This window comes from Vidua chalybeata, chromosome 7 (genome assembly GCF_026979565.1).
Source record: "Vidua chalybeata isolate OUT-0048 chromosome 7, bVidCha1 merged haplotype, whole genome shotgun sequence".
NCBI lineage: Eukaryota > Metazoa > Chordata > Aves > Passeriformes > Viduidae > Vidua > Vidua chalybeata.
In genome coordinates, this window is record NC_071536.1 from 5,931,315 (window position 1) to 5,946,565 (window position 15,251).

At 59.3% G+C, this 15,251-nt stretch overlaps 2 protein-coding genes across 3 annotated transcripts; both read right to left on the reverse strand.

The window, feature by feature from the left end:
* Positions 1-1,498: 1,498 nt before the first annotated feature.
* On the reverse strand, positions 1,499-14,293 carry LOC128790766 (maestro heat-like repeat-containing protein family member 6). 2 transcript variants are annotated; one of them, XM_053947826.1, is made up of 16 exons: positions 14,212-14,293; positions 6,439-6,729; positions 6,094-6,158; positions 5,835-5,999; positions 5,502-5,650; positions 5,077-5,224; positions 4,651-4,838; positions 4,424-4,561; positions 4,047-4,161; positions 3,736-3,873; positions 3,302-3,478; positions 3,020-3,175; positions 2,758-2,859; positions 2,249-2,351; positions 2,104-2,160; positions 1,499-1,834 (listed from the first exon to the last, which is right to left on the reverse strand). In XM_053947826.1, the coding sequence occupies exons 2-16, from the start codon at positions 6,506-6,508 to the stop codon at positions 1,620-1,622; spliced, it is 1,986 nt and encodes a 661-aa protein (XP_053803801.1). In that variant the 5' UTR covers positions 6,509-6,729; positions 14,212-14,293; the 3' UTR covers positions 1,499-1,619. The 2 variants fall into 2 exon arrangements, with proteins under 2 accessions (XP_053803801.1, XP_053803800.1); XM_053947825.1 differs by lacking the exon at positions 14,212-14,293 and adding an exon at positions 6,810-6,898.
* Positions 8,703-14,335, reverse strand: LOC128790763 (maestro heat-like repeat-containing protein family member 6). Its single transcript, XM_053947821.1, has 15 exons — positions 13,783-14,335; positions 13,450-13,514; positions 13,190-13,339; positions 12,858-13,006; positions 12,403-12,550; positions 11,967-12,154; positions 11,731-11,868; positions 11,354-11,468; positions 11,043-11,180; positions 10,655-10,831; positions 10,378-10,533; positions 10,115-10,216; positions 9,611-9,713; positions 9,279-9,335; positions 8,703-9,010 (listed from the first exon to the last, which is right to left on the reverse strand). Exons 1-15 carry the CDS (start codon positions 14,333-14,335, stop codon positions 8,811-8,813), a joined length of 2,439 nt encoding a protein of 812 aa, XP_053803796.1. The 3' UTR covers positions 8,703-8,810.
* Between the last annotated feature and the right edge of the window lie 916 nt (positions 14,336-15,251).

Here is a 15,251-nt window from a genome sequence, read left to right on the forward strand (position 1 = left end):
GAGAGGACCTCAAGGAAGTCCAGAGGAGGCCGGGAAGGACCAGGAAGTGGTCTAAGAGCTGGAACATTACACTGATAGGCTGGGAGAACTGGGAATGTTCAGCCTGGAGAAGGCTCCAGGGAGCCCATAGAGGCCTTTCCAGTGCCTGAAAGGCTCCAAGAGAACTGGAAAGGACCTCTGGGCAAGAGCCTGGAGTGACAGGAGGAATGGCTTCTCACTGGCAGAGCATGGGTTTAGATGGGATATTGGGAAACTCCTGTTCCATTTCTGTGAGCTACAAAATCTAACCAGCTGATATATTCACATTAGATCAAAATCTGGATGAGGGAAGGTAAAGATGGATTAGTCCAATTCTAATGGAAGGTGTCTCTGCCCAGAGCCAGGCAACTGGAACTACAGGATCTTTAAAATACTTTCCAACACAAACTGCTGGAGGATTCTGTGATTCCTAGAGCTGAGAGCAAAACTACAATTGTACTCAAGTTCTCAACAGCTGAGCAAACATCACAGCATCAAAGGAGTTTTAGGACTACAGCTTAGCCTTATATAGTCACCATACCAATTTTCCAATCTCAAATTCGGCATCTTCATTGTCACTGCAGACTCTGGAATTGCTGCAAGTTCCTTATCCCAACATTAGGTAGCCCAAAGGCAGCAGAACAGGCACTGACAGAGCCAGAGGAGCTCTTTCTTGCTGGAGCAAACTACATATTTAAAGTGCAAAAGGGTAGATTTGGGTTAGGTGCTCTCCTAAGCACCTTCATCCAGGACTCTCCACTGTGCACAGAGCACTTTTCATGCCTGCTCTGAACAGTCTGGAAAATAGAGCACGACCTGGCTCTGGCTCTGGGATCAGCAAACCCCAAACCCAGGAGGAGAAAGAAGCAGCAGCTGTTTTGCAGCCATGCCCAAAAGAGACTGGAAGGGTATCCTCCCTCTGGTCTCACTTGGTTGAGGCAGGAGCTGTGATTCCTCAGTTGTGGGGACCAGAACTGCACCCAGGATCCCAGCACTGCCTGACAGCGCTCCGTACAGTGGGATAGTTGTGTGTCAGCCCCTGAACTGCTGCTTCATTTGCTTCATTTTTAGTACACCCAAAGCTCACTGTAAATCAGAGAGGTCTCTGGCTCTGCCCTCTTCCTCTCCCTTCATAGGGAAGGACCACTCTTGTGCTTTCTTGAGTAACTTCCAGTATTCCAAGCTCCTTTGCTCTCAGTGCATGCTTGCCATGGAATCCTTCACAGCTGGATTCAAAAAATACTGAAGTTGGCTCTTCTAAAATCCAGGGTCTTTGTCCTACTGCTGACCTTCAGTGTGCTCAGCAAGACCCTTAGGTCCACACTGTTGTGAAACCAGACCTTCAGGGCAGGGACCTTTCCAGCGTGACCTGCCTTGTGCACAAAATGCAGCACAGAAAAGAATGGCAGAAAAGCCCCAGCCTGTGTGCTCCAGGGCTCAGGCTTTGCTCCACTTCAGCTCCACAAAGATACAAATGAGGTGAAGAAGTTGAAATGTTTATTAATGGCAATCAAAGCAGAGGGATGAGCTCGGGAGAAGGGGCAGGGAACAAGCAGGGTCTGAGGGCTGCGGGAAGAGACCAGTAAAGAGGGAAGGCAAGCTCAGGTGTTCCCAGCAGCTCCAGCAGTTCCAGTGCCTGGAACTTCAGCTGCTGTCCTCTGATCTCCAGGCTGTCTCCTCTTGTATGGAATCTGGTGCTGTCCTGGTTGTCTCTCTTCAGAAGATGAACTTAGTAATGCAGCTCTTTCATTGAACATGACTTGAACTGTCAGGTTTGTGTTGGAGGGGCTGTCATCTGTGCTAAGGGCTTGAAGGGCTGAAACAAAGGGCAGACCCACGGTCAGAGTGAGGAAACCCCCTGAAAGGACCATTCCACCCAGCTCTTGCCATGGCCTGGAGGAAGCAGGACACAACAAGGATCAGCTGGAAGGTGCTGGCCACAGATCTCCCACAGACCTCTGAAATGGCTCTGTGCTCTCCCCATGCTGCCCCTCATCCATACAAGGAGCAGAGCCATCCGCAGTTGAGGCAGGGATTGCAGCTTCCCCTGCCAGCTCCTACTGACACCTCGCTGGTTTCACTCACCCTCACAGATGAGCTGCAGCTCTTCTGGCTGCCCCCTCATGAGCACCCCGGCGATCCCTGGGAACACAGAGCCTGTCACGGCCCCTGGCCTGGATGCTGCAGCAAGGGGGAAGGGAGGGACCGAGACCCCGGATTTGTAACTCACCAATAGACCTGACGGCCGCCTCTCGCAGGGGCTCCTGCGGGCTCTGCAGGTAGGGCAGCGCCAGGCGCAGGTGCTCGGCCGCTCGGCTCCTGTCCTCTGCCAGCTGCAGAGAGGGGCAGGGCACGGAGGGAAGGGTTGGTGTGGGCCCTGGCCCTCGGCCGGGCGCTCCCTACGCCCGGCACTGCTCCCCCTGCCCACACAGCCCTGAGGCCCGGCCAGCAGCCGCAGGAGCCGGGCTCTGGACGGGGCGGAGGGCCCGGCGAGCCGCGGTGCCGCCCCGCGGCAGAGCCCGGCTGGGTCGGGGCTCCGTCAGCACCGGCCTCGGGGCCAGAGGAGCCTGGAGCCGAGCCCGCGCGGCCCAGGGAAGGGAGCGGCGTGTGGGGCGCAGGCCGGTGCCCCTGCGGGCAGCACTGGGCAGGGGCCACAGCTGCCAGCCCCACAGACTGGGCACCGTGGGCAGGCGGCTTCTCCAGGCTGGGGCTGGGGCTGGGGCTTCAGGCTGTCCTTACCACATGCTCGGCAAAGCTCCATGGGTCATCTGTCTTCAGCAGCCGCATGAGATCCTTCCTCTTCAGGAACTTGACTGCAGAAAGCAGCGTTTCCCGAGAGGCCTGCAGAGCAGCAGAGAGCCAGAGATGGCACGGCAGCCCGGGGCACAGGACCCGCGCCCCTGTGCCAAGGCCGGGAGGAGGCTGGAGCCCATGAGGAGCCAGGGTGTGGGGAGACAGCTGAGCCCCTCCCATGGGGACAGCAGTGCCCAGGAGCCCTCACCTGTGCCACACGCCGGTTCTCATCATGGCAGTGGAAGAAAAGAGGGAGCAGGCTCTGGCTCACAAGCATCTTCAGGGGCTTTTTTCCCTTTTCCACTACCGATTCCATCACATCTTGGTAGAGGCCAATGGAGAGCCGCTGCACAAGGCTGTTGTCCTGTTGGAAAGGAAAAAACTCAGCACTGGATTCTCCTGGCCCCCCTGTGCACAGGCCCAAAAATCCACAGGGCACCACACTTCTGGGCAGCACCCAGTGCCTGTGGCTGGGGGCACAGAACCTTACATTGTCAAAGAGGGGCCGGAGCGCGTCAGCCAATTTTGGGGCTGTGGAGCTGGATGTTAGGATATCTTTGTTCAGGAGTAGATTTGTGAACACAGAGAGACTCATCTTGACCACCTCTATGTCTTCACTCCTCAGTAGCTCCAAAAGGCATTCAGACAGGCCGCACATTTTTTTGGCCTGTGTGGAACACAAGGTTGTGCTGTGAATCCATGGAAAGCTGCACCGCCAACATGGTTCCAGTGGTGCAACCCCACCTGCCTGCCATGGAGCCCAGAGGCCAAAAGCCTGTCCCAAAGCACTCAGGCAGCTGAACAGCGACCCCGGAGAGCTGGGAGCAGCTGCCACAGCTCCCAAAGCCCAGCCAAGCCCAAGGCGGGGCTGCTTTCCCCAGCCCCACGCTGCCAGCACAGCTTCAGCTGCTGCCTCCTTCTCACCATCGAGGGGTCCTTGCTGAGCACCACGAGGCCTCTGAGTGCCAGGTGACACCTCTCCACAGACTCGCTCTGCAGGTGCCTTGTCATGATCTCCAGGATGCTGATACCCCATTCACTCAAGTCCAGGCAGTCGAGGACCTGAAAGGCACAGAGCAGTGACGGGAGTGCCCAGCTGGCAGGAGCTGAGAAGCACGCAGGGCTGAGCCAAGGCAGCAGCACAGGGCGCGGGCACCGTCCCAGGCAGCTGGGGCTAGGAGAGGGCAGAGGGCTGGGAGGCAGCTCGGCGAGGCAGCGCTGGCCATCGGGCTCACCTCCACGAGGAACGCCAGGGCAGCAAGATCCCAGCGTGGCTCCTCCCTGCTGAGCCACCTGAGCAGGCGGAGTGCAATGGAGGAACAGAAGGGTAGGGTGACACGGCGCATCTCCCTGGTGGGGAGAAAAAGGCACCACTGCTCCTGAGCTGGGCGGCCAAACCTCTCCCAGGGCTGACTGACAGAGCTCTGTTCTTCTCCCGAGCACCCCGTGGGCGCTTTGGGAGGCGGCTGTTCCGGGGCACCCTCCTCTCCCAGCCTTTTCCAGTCTCCTGATCCCTCCCTTGGTGACAAGGCCCTGCCGCCCATGACCACGGGGACCGGGTGGGGTGTTCCGGGCACAAAGGAGAGGAGCGGTGGGGAGAATGAGGTCTCACCTGGCCAGCAGACCCACTGCATAGTGGTGGCTGTCGGCACAGAGCAGGGTGTCCCAGGCACACTTGCGTTCCATTACCATCAGTAAATCCAGAAAACGCAGATGGTGCAACAGTGCCCTCACAGTGTTCACTGCAAATCTGTATGCAGAGTAAAGCCTAGGTCATGCTGGGAGCCCAGGCTTCAGCCCTGGGGACGTGGGAGTGACAGGAGGACTGGGATGGAGCACCTATTGATATTGGTGGGAAGGCCATTTTCCTCCTGACATCTCTTCCAGAAAGTATTTATGTCCTCTGATTGCTGCTCTGTACTGATGAAAACTTGGAAGAGCAGAGCCACAAAGAGATGCGGGGAATATTCCACAAATGGCTCTGGGCACCAGGGCAGGCGGAGAATCTCCCAAACCACCCTGGTTGCCTGCAAAGGATAAACCATCTAGAGACAGCACTCAGTGCTGAGTGGCAAGGCCTGAGCATACGAGGGAGAGGCCAGGGGAGATACAGGGGCAGCATCTGGCTCGTGCCCCTGAACCTGCCCCTAAGCCAGGTGTCAGCCCAGTGCCTGAGGCAGGGAGATGCGTTGCAGTGGGGGAGAGGATGGAGAGGCACTGGAGAAGCAACCTGTGTGCAAGCAATGGCCAGTTACAGAAACTCACAGCCAGGGCAAATACATCCTTATTGTCTCCATCGGAGGTGTACATTTTTTGCAGTGGCCAGCCCTCCATCACACAGAGCAGTTTTGGCAGCACCTTTTCCAGTGTTGTTCCTGATGAGGCTATGGTCTTCCACATGATTGCAGCACCTCTGCAGGACCAGAGCTGGGTGTCAGGGGGGTCTCAGCCAGAGCACTGTGGCCTGGGCAGCCACAAGGGCCCAGAGGACAGAGCCACAATGCCCTGAGGGGTGGGGAGGGAGCATGTCAGGAGGCTTATGGGCTGACAAGCCAGGGCTGGGAAATGGAGTGTCCAGTGGCTTCTGGAACTCTCTGCCTGTCTAGCAGACCCCATTGGACTGGCTGTACAGGGTGATGGGCCCTACAGACTGGTTAGACCTGAGCCCTCAAGGCAGGTGGGCCCTGTACCTGTCACATGACGGGGCACAGCGCAGGAGGGTCACTGCAACATCAGTGGGGTGTGCCTCAGTCAGCCTCAGGATGTCCATGAACAGCCAGTCGTCTGGAGGCCCATTGGACGCAAGCCTCTGGTGCATGTTCCTAACAAAGCCTGGCACCTGCAGAAGGCATGGGGAGACTTGAAGAGCTGCCACAGCAGCAACTTCCCCAGCTTTCCCTGAGAAGTACTTCCCTTCCCACCACATTGGGCTGGGCCTCAAAGGCTGAGGAGGCCCAGTGGAACTGGCTTGAAGGCACCACACTATTGCTGGGGACACCCAGCCCTAGCCACAGGCTGCTTACTTGACTTGGACTGGAGACAACTGTCTCCCCAAAAAGATCCAGGCTGGGAGCAGAAGCTATGCTCTGAGTGGCTGTGGCGCCAGGCTCTGCTGGCTCTGCGTGTTTACCAAGGGTAAACATGCTGATCATCTCTTGACACCAAGTGCCTGTGAGGTTCCTAAACATCTGCAAAAGAAGGAACAATAGGGAAGAGAGGGAGGATCCACTGAGTGCTCCAATGCTGATGCTCAGCTAACAAGGTGGGGATGGCTCTCAGTACCTGGCCCACAGAGTGCCAGCAGCTACGGGCAGAGTCTGGCCCTTGTGTCCGGTCCCTCCCTGCATCTGGCAAAGAGCAAGGAATGCCAGAGCTGAAGAGCTGCAGGAGAGGCCAGAGAACACAGCCCAGCCCTGCGGTCCCCAGGCAGGGACAGCCCCAGGATACCCCAGGCTACCAGGGAGTCCAGCACCAGCCCCTCTTCTGTCCTCTCCATGGGCATGTCCACAGGGAAGGAATGGGACAGGATGGGGTGGGACGGGACGAAGCAGGCTGCAGGCACCAGGCCTGTGGCCTGGGTCTTTCACTCAGCCTTCTACAGCAGCTTGAACTGTAGCAAGTAATTACCTTGCTGTGGTGGGGCATCACTAGGGCATTTTTCCACCTTCTTGGGTAGGTTGGGAGGTCTCTCTGCCATGTCAGTGTCTGGATTTATGGCTAGTTGCAGGAGAGACACCTCAGAAACGCTGCAGGTCAGCAAGTGCTGCAGCCTTGAAGGGACCTACAATAGAGGAGGCTTGGGAAGGCTACAGAACAGTAAGTCCTGCATTCTGTCCTGAAGGCCTCCTGCCACAGTGAGAGAAGACATTTTCTAAAGACTCTGGGTCATCAAGTCCTACAGACTGCCCTTGAAAGCATCTGCAAAAGAGAAACATTGGAAATGCTATGGATCACCAAGACCCACAGTCTGGCCTTAAGGTCACCTGCACAGAAAACACCTTGGAAAAGCTCCGGGTCAGCAAGGAACGAGCTGGCTGTGTGGGGGCTCCTCACAGCACTACTCTGTTCCGTCCTCTCCCGTTGTGTGCACCAAGCACTGTGGCGTTGCTGTGTCACCGCCAGCACCCATGTCACGACGTGTCACAAAGGGTCACCCTTGCGCACTCAGTCCATTTCCCTCCGACGGTGACCATGGTGCACTGTGTCACAAAGAGCCCTAGGACACACCTCCACGTGCCCTGGGGACACCCCCAGCCCACCCAAACTGCCCCAGCTTGCAAGGAAGACCTTCCCCCAAGTGCTGAAGACACAACCCAACAGGAACTTCAGGAACGGCCCAAACAACAAGCAGCTGCTCCTCTGCTCTGTCTGCTCAGGGCAGCAGAATGAGCCCCCACAGCTGCCAACAGAGCTGAAGCAGGAAGGGCACCTGGAGCTTCTACAGAAGCTGCCAGGGCCTCTTTGGGACCAGTCCCGGTGCTGGGTGGCCCTCATACGCGCAGGGGTGTGACACAGACACCCTGGGACGTGTGGCCCAGAGCACGAATGCTGCTCTGACTCCTGGCGAGCGCTGACATCAGCAGGTGTGGCAGAGTCCCTGCCAAAGGAGACCAGCCGCCCCCCAAGCCCTGCCAATGCTGGTGCCTGTCTCCTGCCACAGAAAGCTGTGGCCCCGGGGGACTTCTGTGCCAGAGGGCAGCCAAAGCCAACGTGCGTTGGTGTCTGTGTGATCCTTTCTGCAGCTGGCTATTTGATTCATAGGGGTAAATCCTTACAAAAGAAAGGCCTTGTAAAAGCATGGCTCAGGCCTGCTTCTTCAGCTGGGTGCAGCTAACAGCTAGCCTGACAAGTTCCCATGAGAAAGGAATTGCACCTGTGAAAATGAAGGACTCATAATTGTGCGAAACATCTTCTTCCTAGGAGACAAGAATGTAAACATCTCTTAGGAAGAAAGTCTTTGCAAGCACGTACAGGAGCAACTACTAACCAATGAACTGAGTTGCAGAAAGTTACTAACCAATTAGAATGAAACACAATGCCTTCAGAAAGCCATATAAATATGAGCCATGAAGAGTAAAGATTGGCAATGGCTGATGAAGAAACATGTGTCTTGTCCGTCCCTACTGCGACAGCTGTAGGCAGGAGCACCCGGAGCAATTGGTGGCCACGCTTGGTATCTGTCAGAAGGCAGAAGCTGTTGCTCTTTCCTAGAATGATTTTTGCTTGGAAGTGATTATCTGCAGCACAAAAACACCATCCACTGTTGACTTCCAGAGGACAATTACATTCTTACAGAGATACTGTCAAGTGTGCTTGTGTTCTTCTGACGGTTTTTCTTGCTTTCTGGGAAAAAACATCAGCCCAGCCTCTGATGGCCAATGCTGCGGCTGCTGCCTGTCTGGCTGTGGCCAGCAGCTGATGTCCAAACACAACCGGGTGCCTTCTGGGCAAGGGAATGGACAGGCACGAGCAGCAAATTTCCCTGGTGAACCTGGGAGGAACCTGGGGAAGTGCAGAAGATTGGGATCGCTCTGGCATGAGAGAAGCCGTTCTGTGTCTCTGATGGTGCCAGCAGTGCCAGCAGTGTGAAGGGAGAGCCAAGAGAAGCGCCGGAAGCAGACACATCCTGCCACTGTCTGCTGTTCGATGGACATGGAACCCACTTGTTCCCGCAGCTCCAGAAGACTTGACGCAGGAATAAAAACGGTCAGCAGGACAACCAAAAGCCAAGGGGCTTTTGGCCACTTTCCCTGGCACACCGCACGCTTGGGCTTTTGGCCACTTTCCCTCGCACACCGCACGCTTGGGCAACTTGCCGAGCGCAAGCAGCCTTCTTCCCCTCCTCCCCTTTTGGCCCAAAGACACCGAGAGAAAGCTCCTGGACCTCCGGGTATGACAACAGCCATTTATTAATCCTACAGCGGGGTGAAAGGAAGCGCTTGCAGAGGGGAGTTGTTCCCCGCAGGCTCGGGTGGCCCCAGCAGACGCAGCCTCGCGGATCAGTTCTCCACAGCGCTGCAGCAGGACAGCCAGCCACAGCGACGCAGGAAAGGCCATGACCTCCAGAGCCGGCGGAGTTGATCGTGCATATCCCGGGGGCGGGAGGAGGGAATGCTCTGTACAGCTAAATTGATGTACAGAGTTTGAAGTGCCAGGCATGAGATGGCAGGGCTGATGTCATCCATCATGTCCTGAAGGGCTGCAAGAGAGAGAAACAGAGCCACAGTCAGAGCCCGCATCTGCGGGGACCTGGGGAGAGCCTCCTGACACGTCCATGCCAGGCAGCTCTTGCCATGGCCTGGAGGAAGCAGGAGACAAGAAGGACGAGCTGGAAGGTGCTGGCCACCAATCTGCCACAGGCCCCTGAAACGTCTGTGTGCTCTGCCCACGCTGCCTTTGGGGGCGCCGGGCCAGGGAACGCAGCTCCCAGCGGCAGCCCCCGCTGAGAGCCCGCTGGCCTCACTCACCCCTGCAGATGATCCGGAACTCTTGCTGCTTCCCTCTCAGGTAGCGCCCGGCGAGCCCTTGGGAAGACAGAGCGTGACCTGGCTTCAGAGCCACAGCTGCCGCAAACGGGCGCTGCCAGCCCTGAGGCCACACGCCCTCCTGGCGCGGCAGCGCTCAGCCCGGGCCCCTGGCGCATCCTGCCGCCCAAGGGCACGGCTGCCGGAGGGCGGCAGCGGCGCCGAGGCCAGGCGGGGCTCCAGATGCCCGCGGCCGCAGGGCACGGCCGGGGCAGCAGGCGGGGCTGGGGCCGAGCTGCGATGGGGCGGGGAAGGAGCCCGGGCTCGTGGCTCACCGATGAACCTGACGGCCGCCTCTCGCAGGGGCTCCTGCGGGCTCTGCAGGTAGGGCAGCGCCAGGCGCAGGTGCTCGGCCGCTCGGCTCCTGTCCTCTGCCAGCTGCAGAGAGGGGCAGGGCACGGAGGGAAGGGTTGGTGTGGGCCCTGGCCCTCGGCCGGGCGCTCCCTACGCCCGGCACTGCTCCCCCTGCCCACACAGCCCTGAGGCCCGGCCAGCAGCCGCAGGAGCCGGGCTCTGGACGGGGCGGAGGGCCCGGCGAGCCGCGGTGCCGCCCCGCGGCAGAGCCCGGCTGGGTCGGGGCTCCGTCAGCACCGGCCTCGGGGCCAGAGGAGCCTGGAGCCGAGCCCGCGCGGCCCAGGGAAGGGAGCGGCGTGTGGGGCGCAGGCCGGTGCCCCTGCGGGCAGCACTGGGCAGGGGCCACAGCTGCCAGCCCCACAGACTGGGCACCGTGGGCAGGCGGCTTCTCCAGGCTGGGGCTGGGGCTTCCAGGCTCTCCTTACCAAGCACTCGGCAAAGCTCCACATCTGATCCGTCTTCACCAGGTGCTGAAGATCCCTTCTCTTCAGGAACTTGACTGCAGAAAGCAGCGTTTCCCGAGAGGCCTGCAGAGCAGCAGAGAGCCAGAGATGGCACGGCAGCCCGGGGCACAGGACCCGCGCCCCTGTGCCAAGGCCGGGAGGAGGCTGGAGCCCATGAGGAGCCAGGGTGTGGGGAGACAGCTGAGCCCCCTCCCATGGGGACAGCAGCGCCCAGGAGCCCTCACCTGTGCCACACGCTGGTTCTCATCATGGCAGTTGAAGAAGAGTGGGAGCAGGCTCTTGCTCACACGCTTCTTCAGGGGCTTTTTTCCCTTGGCCACCACCAGCTTCATCAGCTCTTGGAAGAGGCGAACGGAGAGCAGCTGCACAAGGCTGTTGTCCTGTTGGAAAGGAAGCAAAGCCCCTCCACATCAGCTGCTTCAGGCCCCCCTGTGCACAGGCCCAAGGCACCACGCTTCCAGGCAGCGCCCAGTGCCCGTGGCTGGGGGCACAGAGCCTTACATTGTCAAAGAGTTGCCAGAGCGCCTCAGCCAGCTGCAGGGCGACGGGGCTGGCTATTGCGAGGTCTTTCTGCAAGAGCAGAAAGCCGAGTACAGCGACGGCCATCTCAACGATGTCTTCATCCGCGTCCCACAGTAGGTTCCCGAGGCTTTCCGTCAGGCTGTACATTCTTTTGTTCTGCGTGGAACACAAGGCTGGGCAACCCCACGCTGCTGCTGCAGGGCTCAGAGGCCCAAGGCCTGTCCCAAAGCACTCAGGCAGCTGAACAGCGACCCCGGAGAGCTGGGAGCAGCTGCCACAGCTCCCAAAGCCCAGCCAAGCCCAAGGCGGGGCTGCTTTCCCCAGCCCCACGCTGCCAGCACAGCTTCAGCTGCTGCCTCCTTCTCACCATCGAGGGGTCCTTGCTGAGCACCACGAGGCCTCTGAGCGCCAGACGACGCACCTGCCTGGACTTGCTCTGCAGGTGCCTCGTCATGATCTGCAGGACGTTTTCACCGCATTCATTCAAGTCCAGGCAGTCGAGGACCTGAAAGGCACAGAGCAGTGACGGGAGTGCCCAGCTGGCAGGAGCTGAGAAGCACGCAGGGCTGAGCCAAGGCAGCAGCACAGGGCGCGGGCACCGTCCCAGGCAGCTGGGGCTAGGAGAGGGCAGAGGGCTGGGAGGCAGCTCGGCGAGGCAGCGCTGGCCATCGGGCTCACCTCCACGAGGAACGCCAGGGCGGGCAGTTCCCAGTCCGAAATGTCTTGGCTGAGCAGGTCAAAGAGGCAGGATGCGATGCTGCAACACCAGATGATGGAGACACGGCGCATCTCCCTGGTGGGGAGAAAAAGGCACCACTGCTCCTGAGCTGGGCGGCCAAACCTCTCCCAGGGCTGACTGACAGAGCTCTGTTCTTCTCCCGAGCACCCCGTGGGCGCTTTGGGAGGCGGCTGTTCCGGGGCACCCTCCTCTCCCAGCCTTTTCCAGTCTCCTGATCCCTCCCTTGGTGACAAGGCCCTGCCGCCCATGACCACGGGGACCGGGTGGGGTGTTCCGGGCACAAAGGAGAGGGGCGGTGGGGAGAATGAGGTCTCACCTGGCCAGCAGACCCACTGCATAGTGGTGGCTGTCGGCACAGAGCAGGGTGTCCCAGGCACACTTGCGTTCCATGGCTACCACCACGTGCTCATAGCGCATTCGGCAGAGCAGGGCCTTCAGGGTCTGCAGTGCAAAGCTGTGCGCAGAGCAAAGCCCAGATCACGCTGGGAGGCCTGGCTCCTGCCCTGGGAGCATGGGAGGGATGGGGAGACTGGGAGGACTGGGATGGAGCACCTGTTGGGGTTGGCGGCAAGGCCGTGTTGCTCCTGGCATCCCTTCCAGAAGGTATCAACCTCTTCTGAAATATCCAGCGTGCTGATGTAAGCTTGGAAGAGCAGACGCAGAAAGAGACTGGGGAAATACTCCAGCACTACAGGGGGGCACCAGGTCAGATTGAAGACCCTCCACAGTGTCATGGTTGCCTGCAAGAAATAAAACACCCAGAGACAGCACTCAGTGCCAAGACATGCATGTGGCAGGGCCCCAGCGTGCGAGGGAGAGGCCAGGGGAGACACAGGGGGAGCAGCCGGCCTGGTGCCCCAGAACCTTGCCCCTAAGCCAGGTTTCAGCCCAGTGCCTGAGGCAGGGAGATGCAGCTGGGGGCAGGAGAGAGAGCTAGCTGCTCGAGAAGTGGCCTGGGGCATGGCAAAGGCCGGTTCCAGAAACTCACAGCCAGGGCAAAGACTCCTGTGCTGTCCCCATCGGAGGTGTACACGCTGTCCACTGGCCAGGCGCTCAGCACATGGAGGAGGATCTGCAGCGCCGGCTCCGCAGTCCTGCTCGAGGACATGATGGTGCCCCACATGGTCATGGCAGCTCTGTGGGGTCAGAGCTCTGTGTCAGGGGGGTCTCAGCCACAGCACCGTGGCCTGGGCAGCTGCAGGGGCCGGCGCTGGCCCTCAGCCCGCTGCCCCTGGCTGGTAGCAGCCAGCCAGCCCACGTGGGTACAGGCCCTGAGGGGCAGGGAGGGAGCATGGCAGCAGGCTCAGGAGCTGACACGCCACGACTGGAAAACAGAGGAGAGCCAGAGGGTCCCAGAACTCTCCGCCTGTCTGGCAGGGACAGGCTCTACAGGGTGAGGGGCCGGGGAGCCCTAAGCCCTCAAGGCAGGTGGGGATGCCATGCCTGTCACACGATGGGGCCCAGCGCAAGAGAGTGATCAGCACATCAGAGGGGTATTCCTTGGTCAGCTCCAGAAGGGCCTTGTCCAGCCTGTGCCCAGCAGACCCGTTGGCCGTGAGCCACCGGTGGATGTACCTCACCATGGCTGGCACCTGCAGAAGGCACGGGCAGACTTGGAGGGCTGCCAGAGCAGCAAGGTGCCCAGCTTCCCCTCAGAAGTGCTTCCCTTTCCACCACATTGGGCTGGGCCTCAAAGGCTGAGGGAGCCCAGCAGACCCAGCTTGAGGTGCCACACCATTCCTGGGGCAATCAAGCCCTAGCCCCAGGCTGCTTACTTGCTTTGGATTGGAGACACCCTTCTCCACAAGCAAATCCAGCATGGCAGCACTGGTCTCGGCACTGAAGAGGTGAAAGTTTGCCAAGACCCCGGTGCCCACACCTGTGGTCTCTTCCTGCCAAACGCACGTGATGAATTCACAGATCATCTGCAGGAGAAGGGCAGGAAGAGAAGGGAGAATGCATAGAGTGCTCCAACCACTGTGCTTGGCTGAGCAGTGACAGCAGGCCCAGCCCAGGTGGGGATGGCCACAGGTACCTGCGCTGTTCTGCGGAAGCAGCCACGGGCGGGTTTCTGTTCTTGTGTCCGGTCCTTGGCTGCATCTGGTAAAGAGCCAGTGCAGCCAGAGCTGCTGAGGGGCTGCAGGAGAGGCCGGAGAACACAGCCCAGCCCTGTGCTCCCCGGGCAGGGAGAGCCTCACGATACCCCAGGGATGGAGCACGGCTGCCCGGTGGTCCAGCCCCAGCCCAGCTTCTGTCCTATCCACGGGCATGTCCGATGGGATGGGATGGGATGGGATGGGATGGGATGGGATGGGATGGGGCCAGCTGGCTGCAGGCACCAGCCCCGTGGCCCAGCTCTGCCACTCACCCTCCTGCAGCAGCTGGAACTGCTCCAGCTCTTCAGGCTGCTGTGCTGAGGTAGCTCCAGCCTCCTCCTCTTCCTCCAGCCAGGCCAGCTTGGGCACGCTGGGAGGTGTCTGCTCCATGTCACTGGTGTTATGACTGCTTGCAGGAGAGATGCCTGGGAAGAGCTCCAGATGAGCAAGTGCTGCAGTTGTGCCTGGAAGGCACCTGCAACAGAGGAGCCTCGGGAAGGCTGGGAAAGCTACAGGAAACCAAGTCCTGTAGGCTGTCCTCGAGGGCACCAGCAAGAGAGAAGTCTCAGAAAAGAAACGGGACAGCAAGTCCTGCAGTCCGTTCTCGAGGGCACCGGCCGCAGGGATGGCAGATGCTTCGGAAATGCTCCGGGTCACCGAATCCTGCAGTCCGGCCTCGATGTCAACTGCACAGAAAACACCTTGGAAAAGCTCCGGGTCAGCAAGGAACGAGCTGGCTGTGTGGGGGCTCCTCACAGCACTGCTGCGTTCCGTCCTCTCCCGTTGTGTGCACCGAGGCGTTGCCGTGTCACCGCCAGCACCCATGTCACGACGTGTCACAAAGGGTCACCCTTGCGCACTCAGTCCCTTTCCCTTCCACGGTGACCATGGTGCACTGTGTCACAAAGAGCCCTAGGACACACCTCCACGTGCCCTGGGGACACCCCCAGCCCACCCAAACTGCCCCAGCTTGCAAGGAAGACCTTCCCCCAAGTGCTGAAGACACAACCCAACAGGAACTTCAGGAACGGCCCAAACAACAAGCAGCTGCTCCTCTGCTCTGTCTGCTCAGGGCAGCAGAATGAGCCCCCACAGCTGCCAACAGAGCTGAAGCAGGAAGGGCACCTGGAGCTTCTACAGAAGCTGCCAGGGCCTCTTTGGGACCAGTCCCGGTGCTGGGTGGCCCTCATACGCGCAGGGGTGTGACACAGACACCCTGGGACGTGTGGCCCAGAGCACGAATGCTGCTCTGACTCCTGGCGAGCGCTGACATCAGCAGGTGTGGCAGAGTCCCTGCCAAAGGAGACCAGCCGCCCCCCAAGCCCTGCCAATGCTGGTGCCTGTCTCCTGCCACAGAAAGCTGTGGCCCCGGGGGACTTCTGTGCCAGAGGGCAGCCAAAGCCAACGTGCGTTGGTGTCTGTGTGATCCTTTCTGCAGCTGGCTATTTGATTCATAGGGGTAAATCCTTACAAAAGAAAGGCCTTGTAAAAGCATGGCTCAGGCCTGCTTCTTCAGCTGGGTGCAGCTAACAGCTAGCCTGACAAGTTCCCATGAGAAAGGAATTGCACCTGTGAAAATGAAGGACTCATAATTGTGCGAAACATCTTCTTCCTAGGAGACAAGAATGTAAACATCTCTTAGAGAAGAAAGTCTTTGCAAGCACGTACAGGAGCAACTACTAACCAATGAACTGAGTTGCAGAAAGTTACTAACCAATTAGAATGAAACACAATGCCTTCA

What these genes read in the sequence shown, in the direction of transcription:
- LOC128790766 (XM_053947826.1), bottom strand. Translation starts at nt 6,508, where the DNA reads ATGGCAGAGAGACCTCCCAACCTACCCAAGAAGGTGGAAAAATGCCCT. An exon ending in TTGTCTCCAGTCCAAGTCAA is followed by an intron (nt 5,651 to 5,834) that starts GTAAGCAGCCTG and finishes TGCCTTCTGCAG; the next exon opens with GTGCCAGGCTTTGTTAGGAA. An exon ending in CTTCCCACCAATATCAATAG is followed by an intron (nt 4,562 to 4,650) that starts GTGCTCCATCCC and finishes CTCTGCATACAG; the next exon opens with ATTTGCAGTGAACACTGTGA.
- LOC128790763 (XM_053947821.1), bottom strand. Translation starts at nt 14,335, where the DNA reads ATGGGTGCTGGCGGTGACACGGCAACGCCTCGGTGCACACAACGGGAG. An exon ending in TCAGCAAGGACCCCTCGATG is followed by an intron (nt 10,832 to 11,042) that starts GTGAGAAGGAGG and finishes TGTTCCACGCAG; the next exon opens with AACAAAAGAATGTACAGCCT. An exon ending in TCTGGCAACTCTTTGACAAT is followed by an intron (nt 10,534 to 10,654) that starts GTAAGGCTCTGT and finishes CCTTTCCAACAG; the next exon opens with GACAACAGCCTTGTGCAGCT.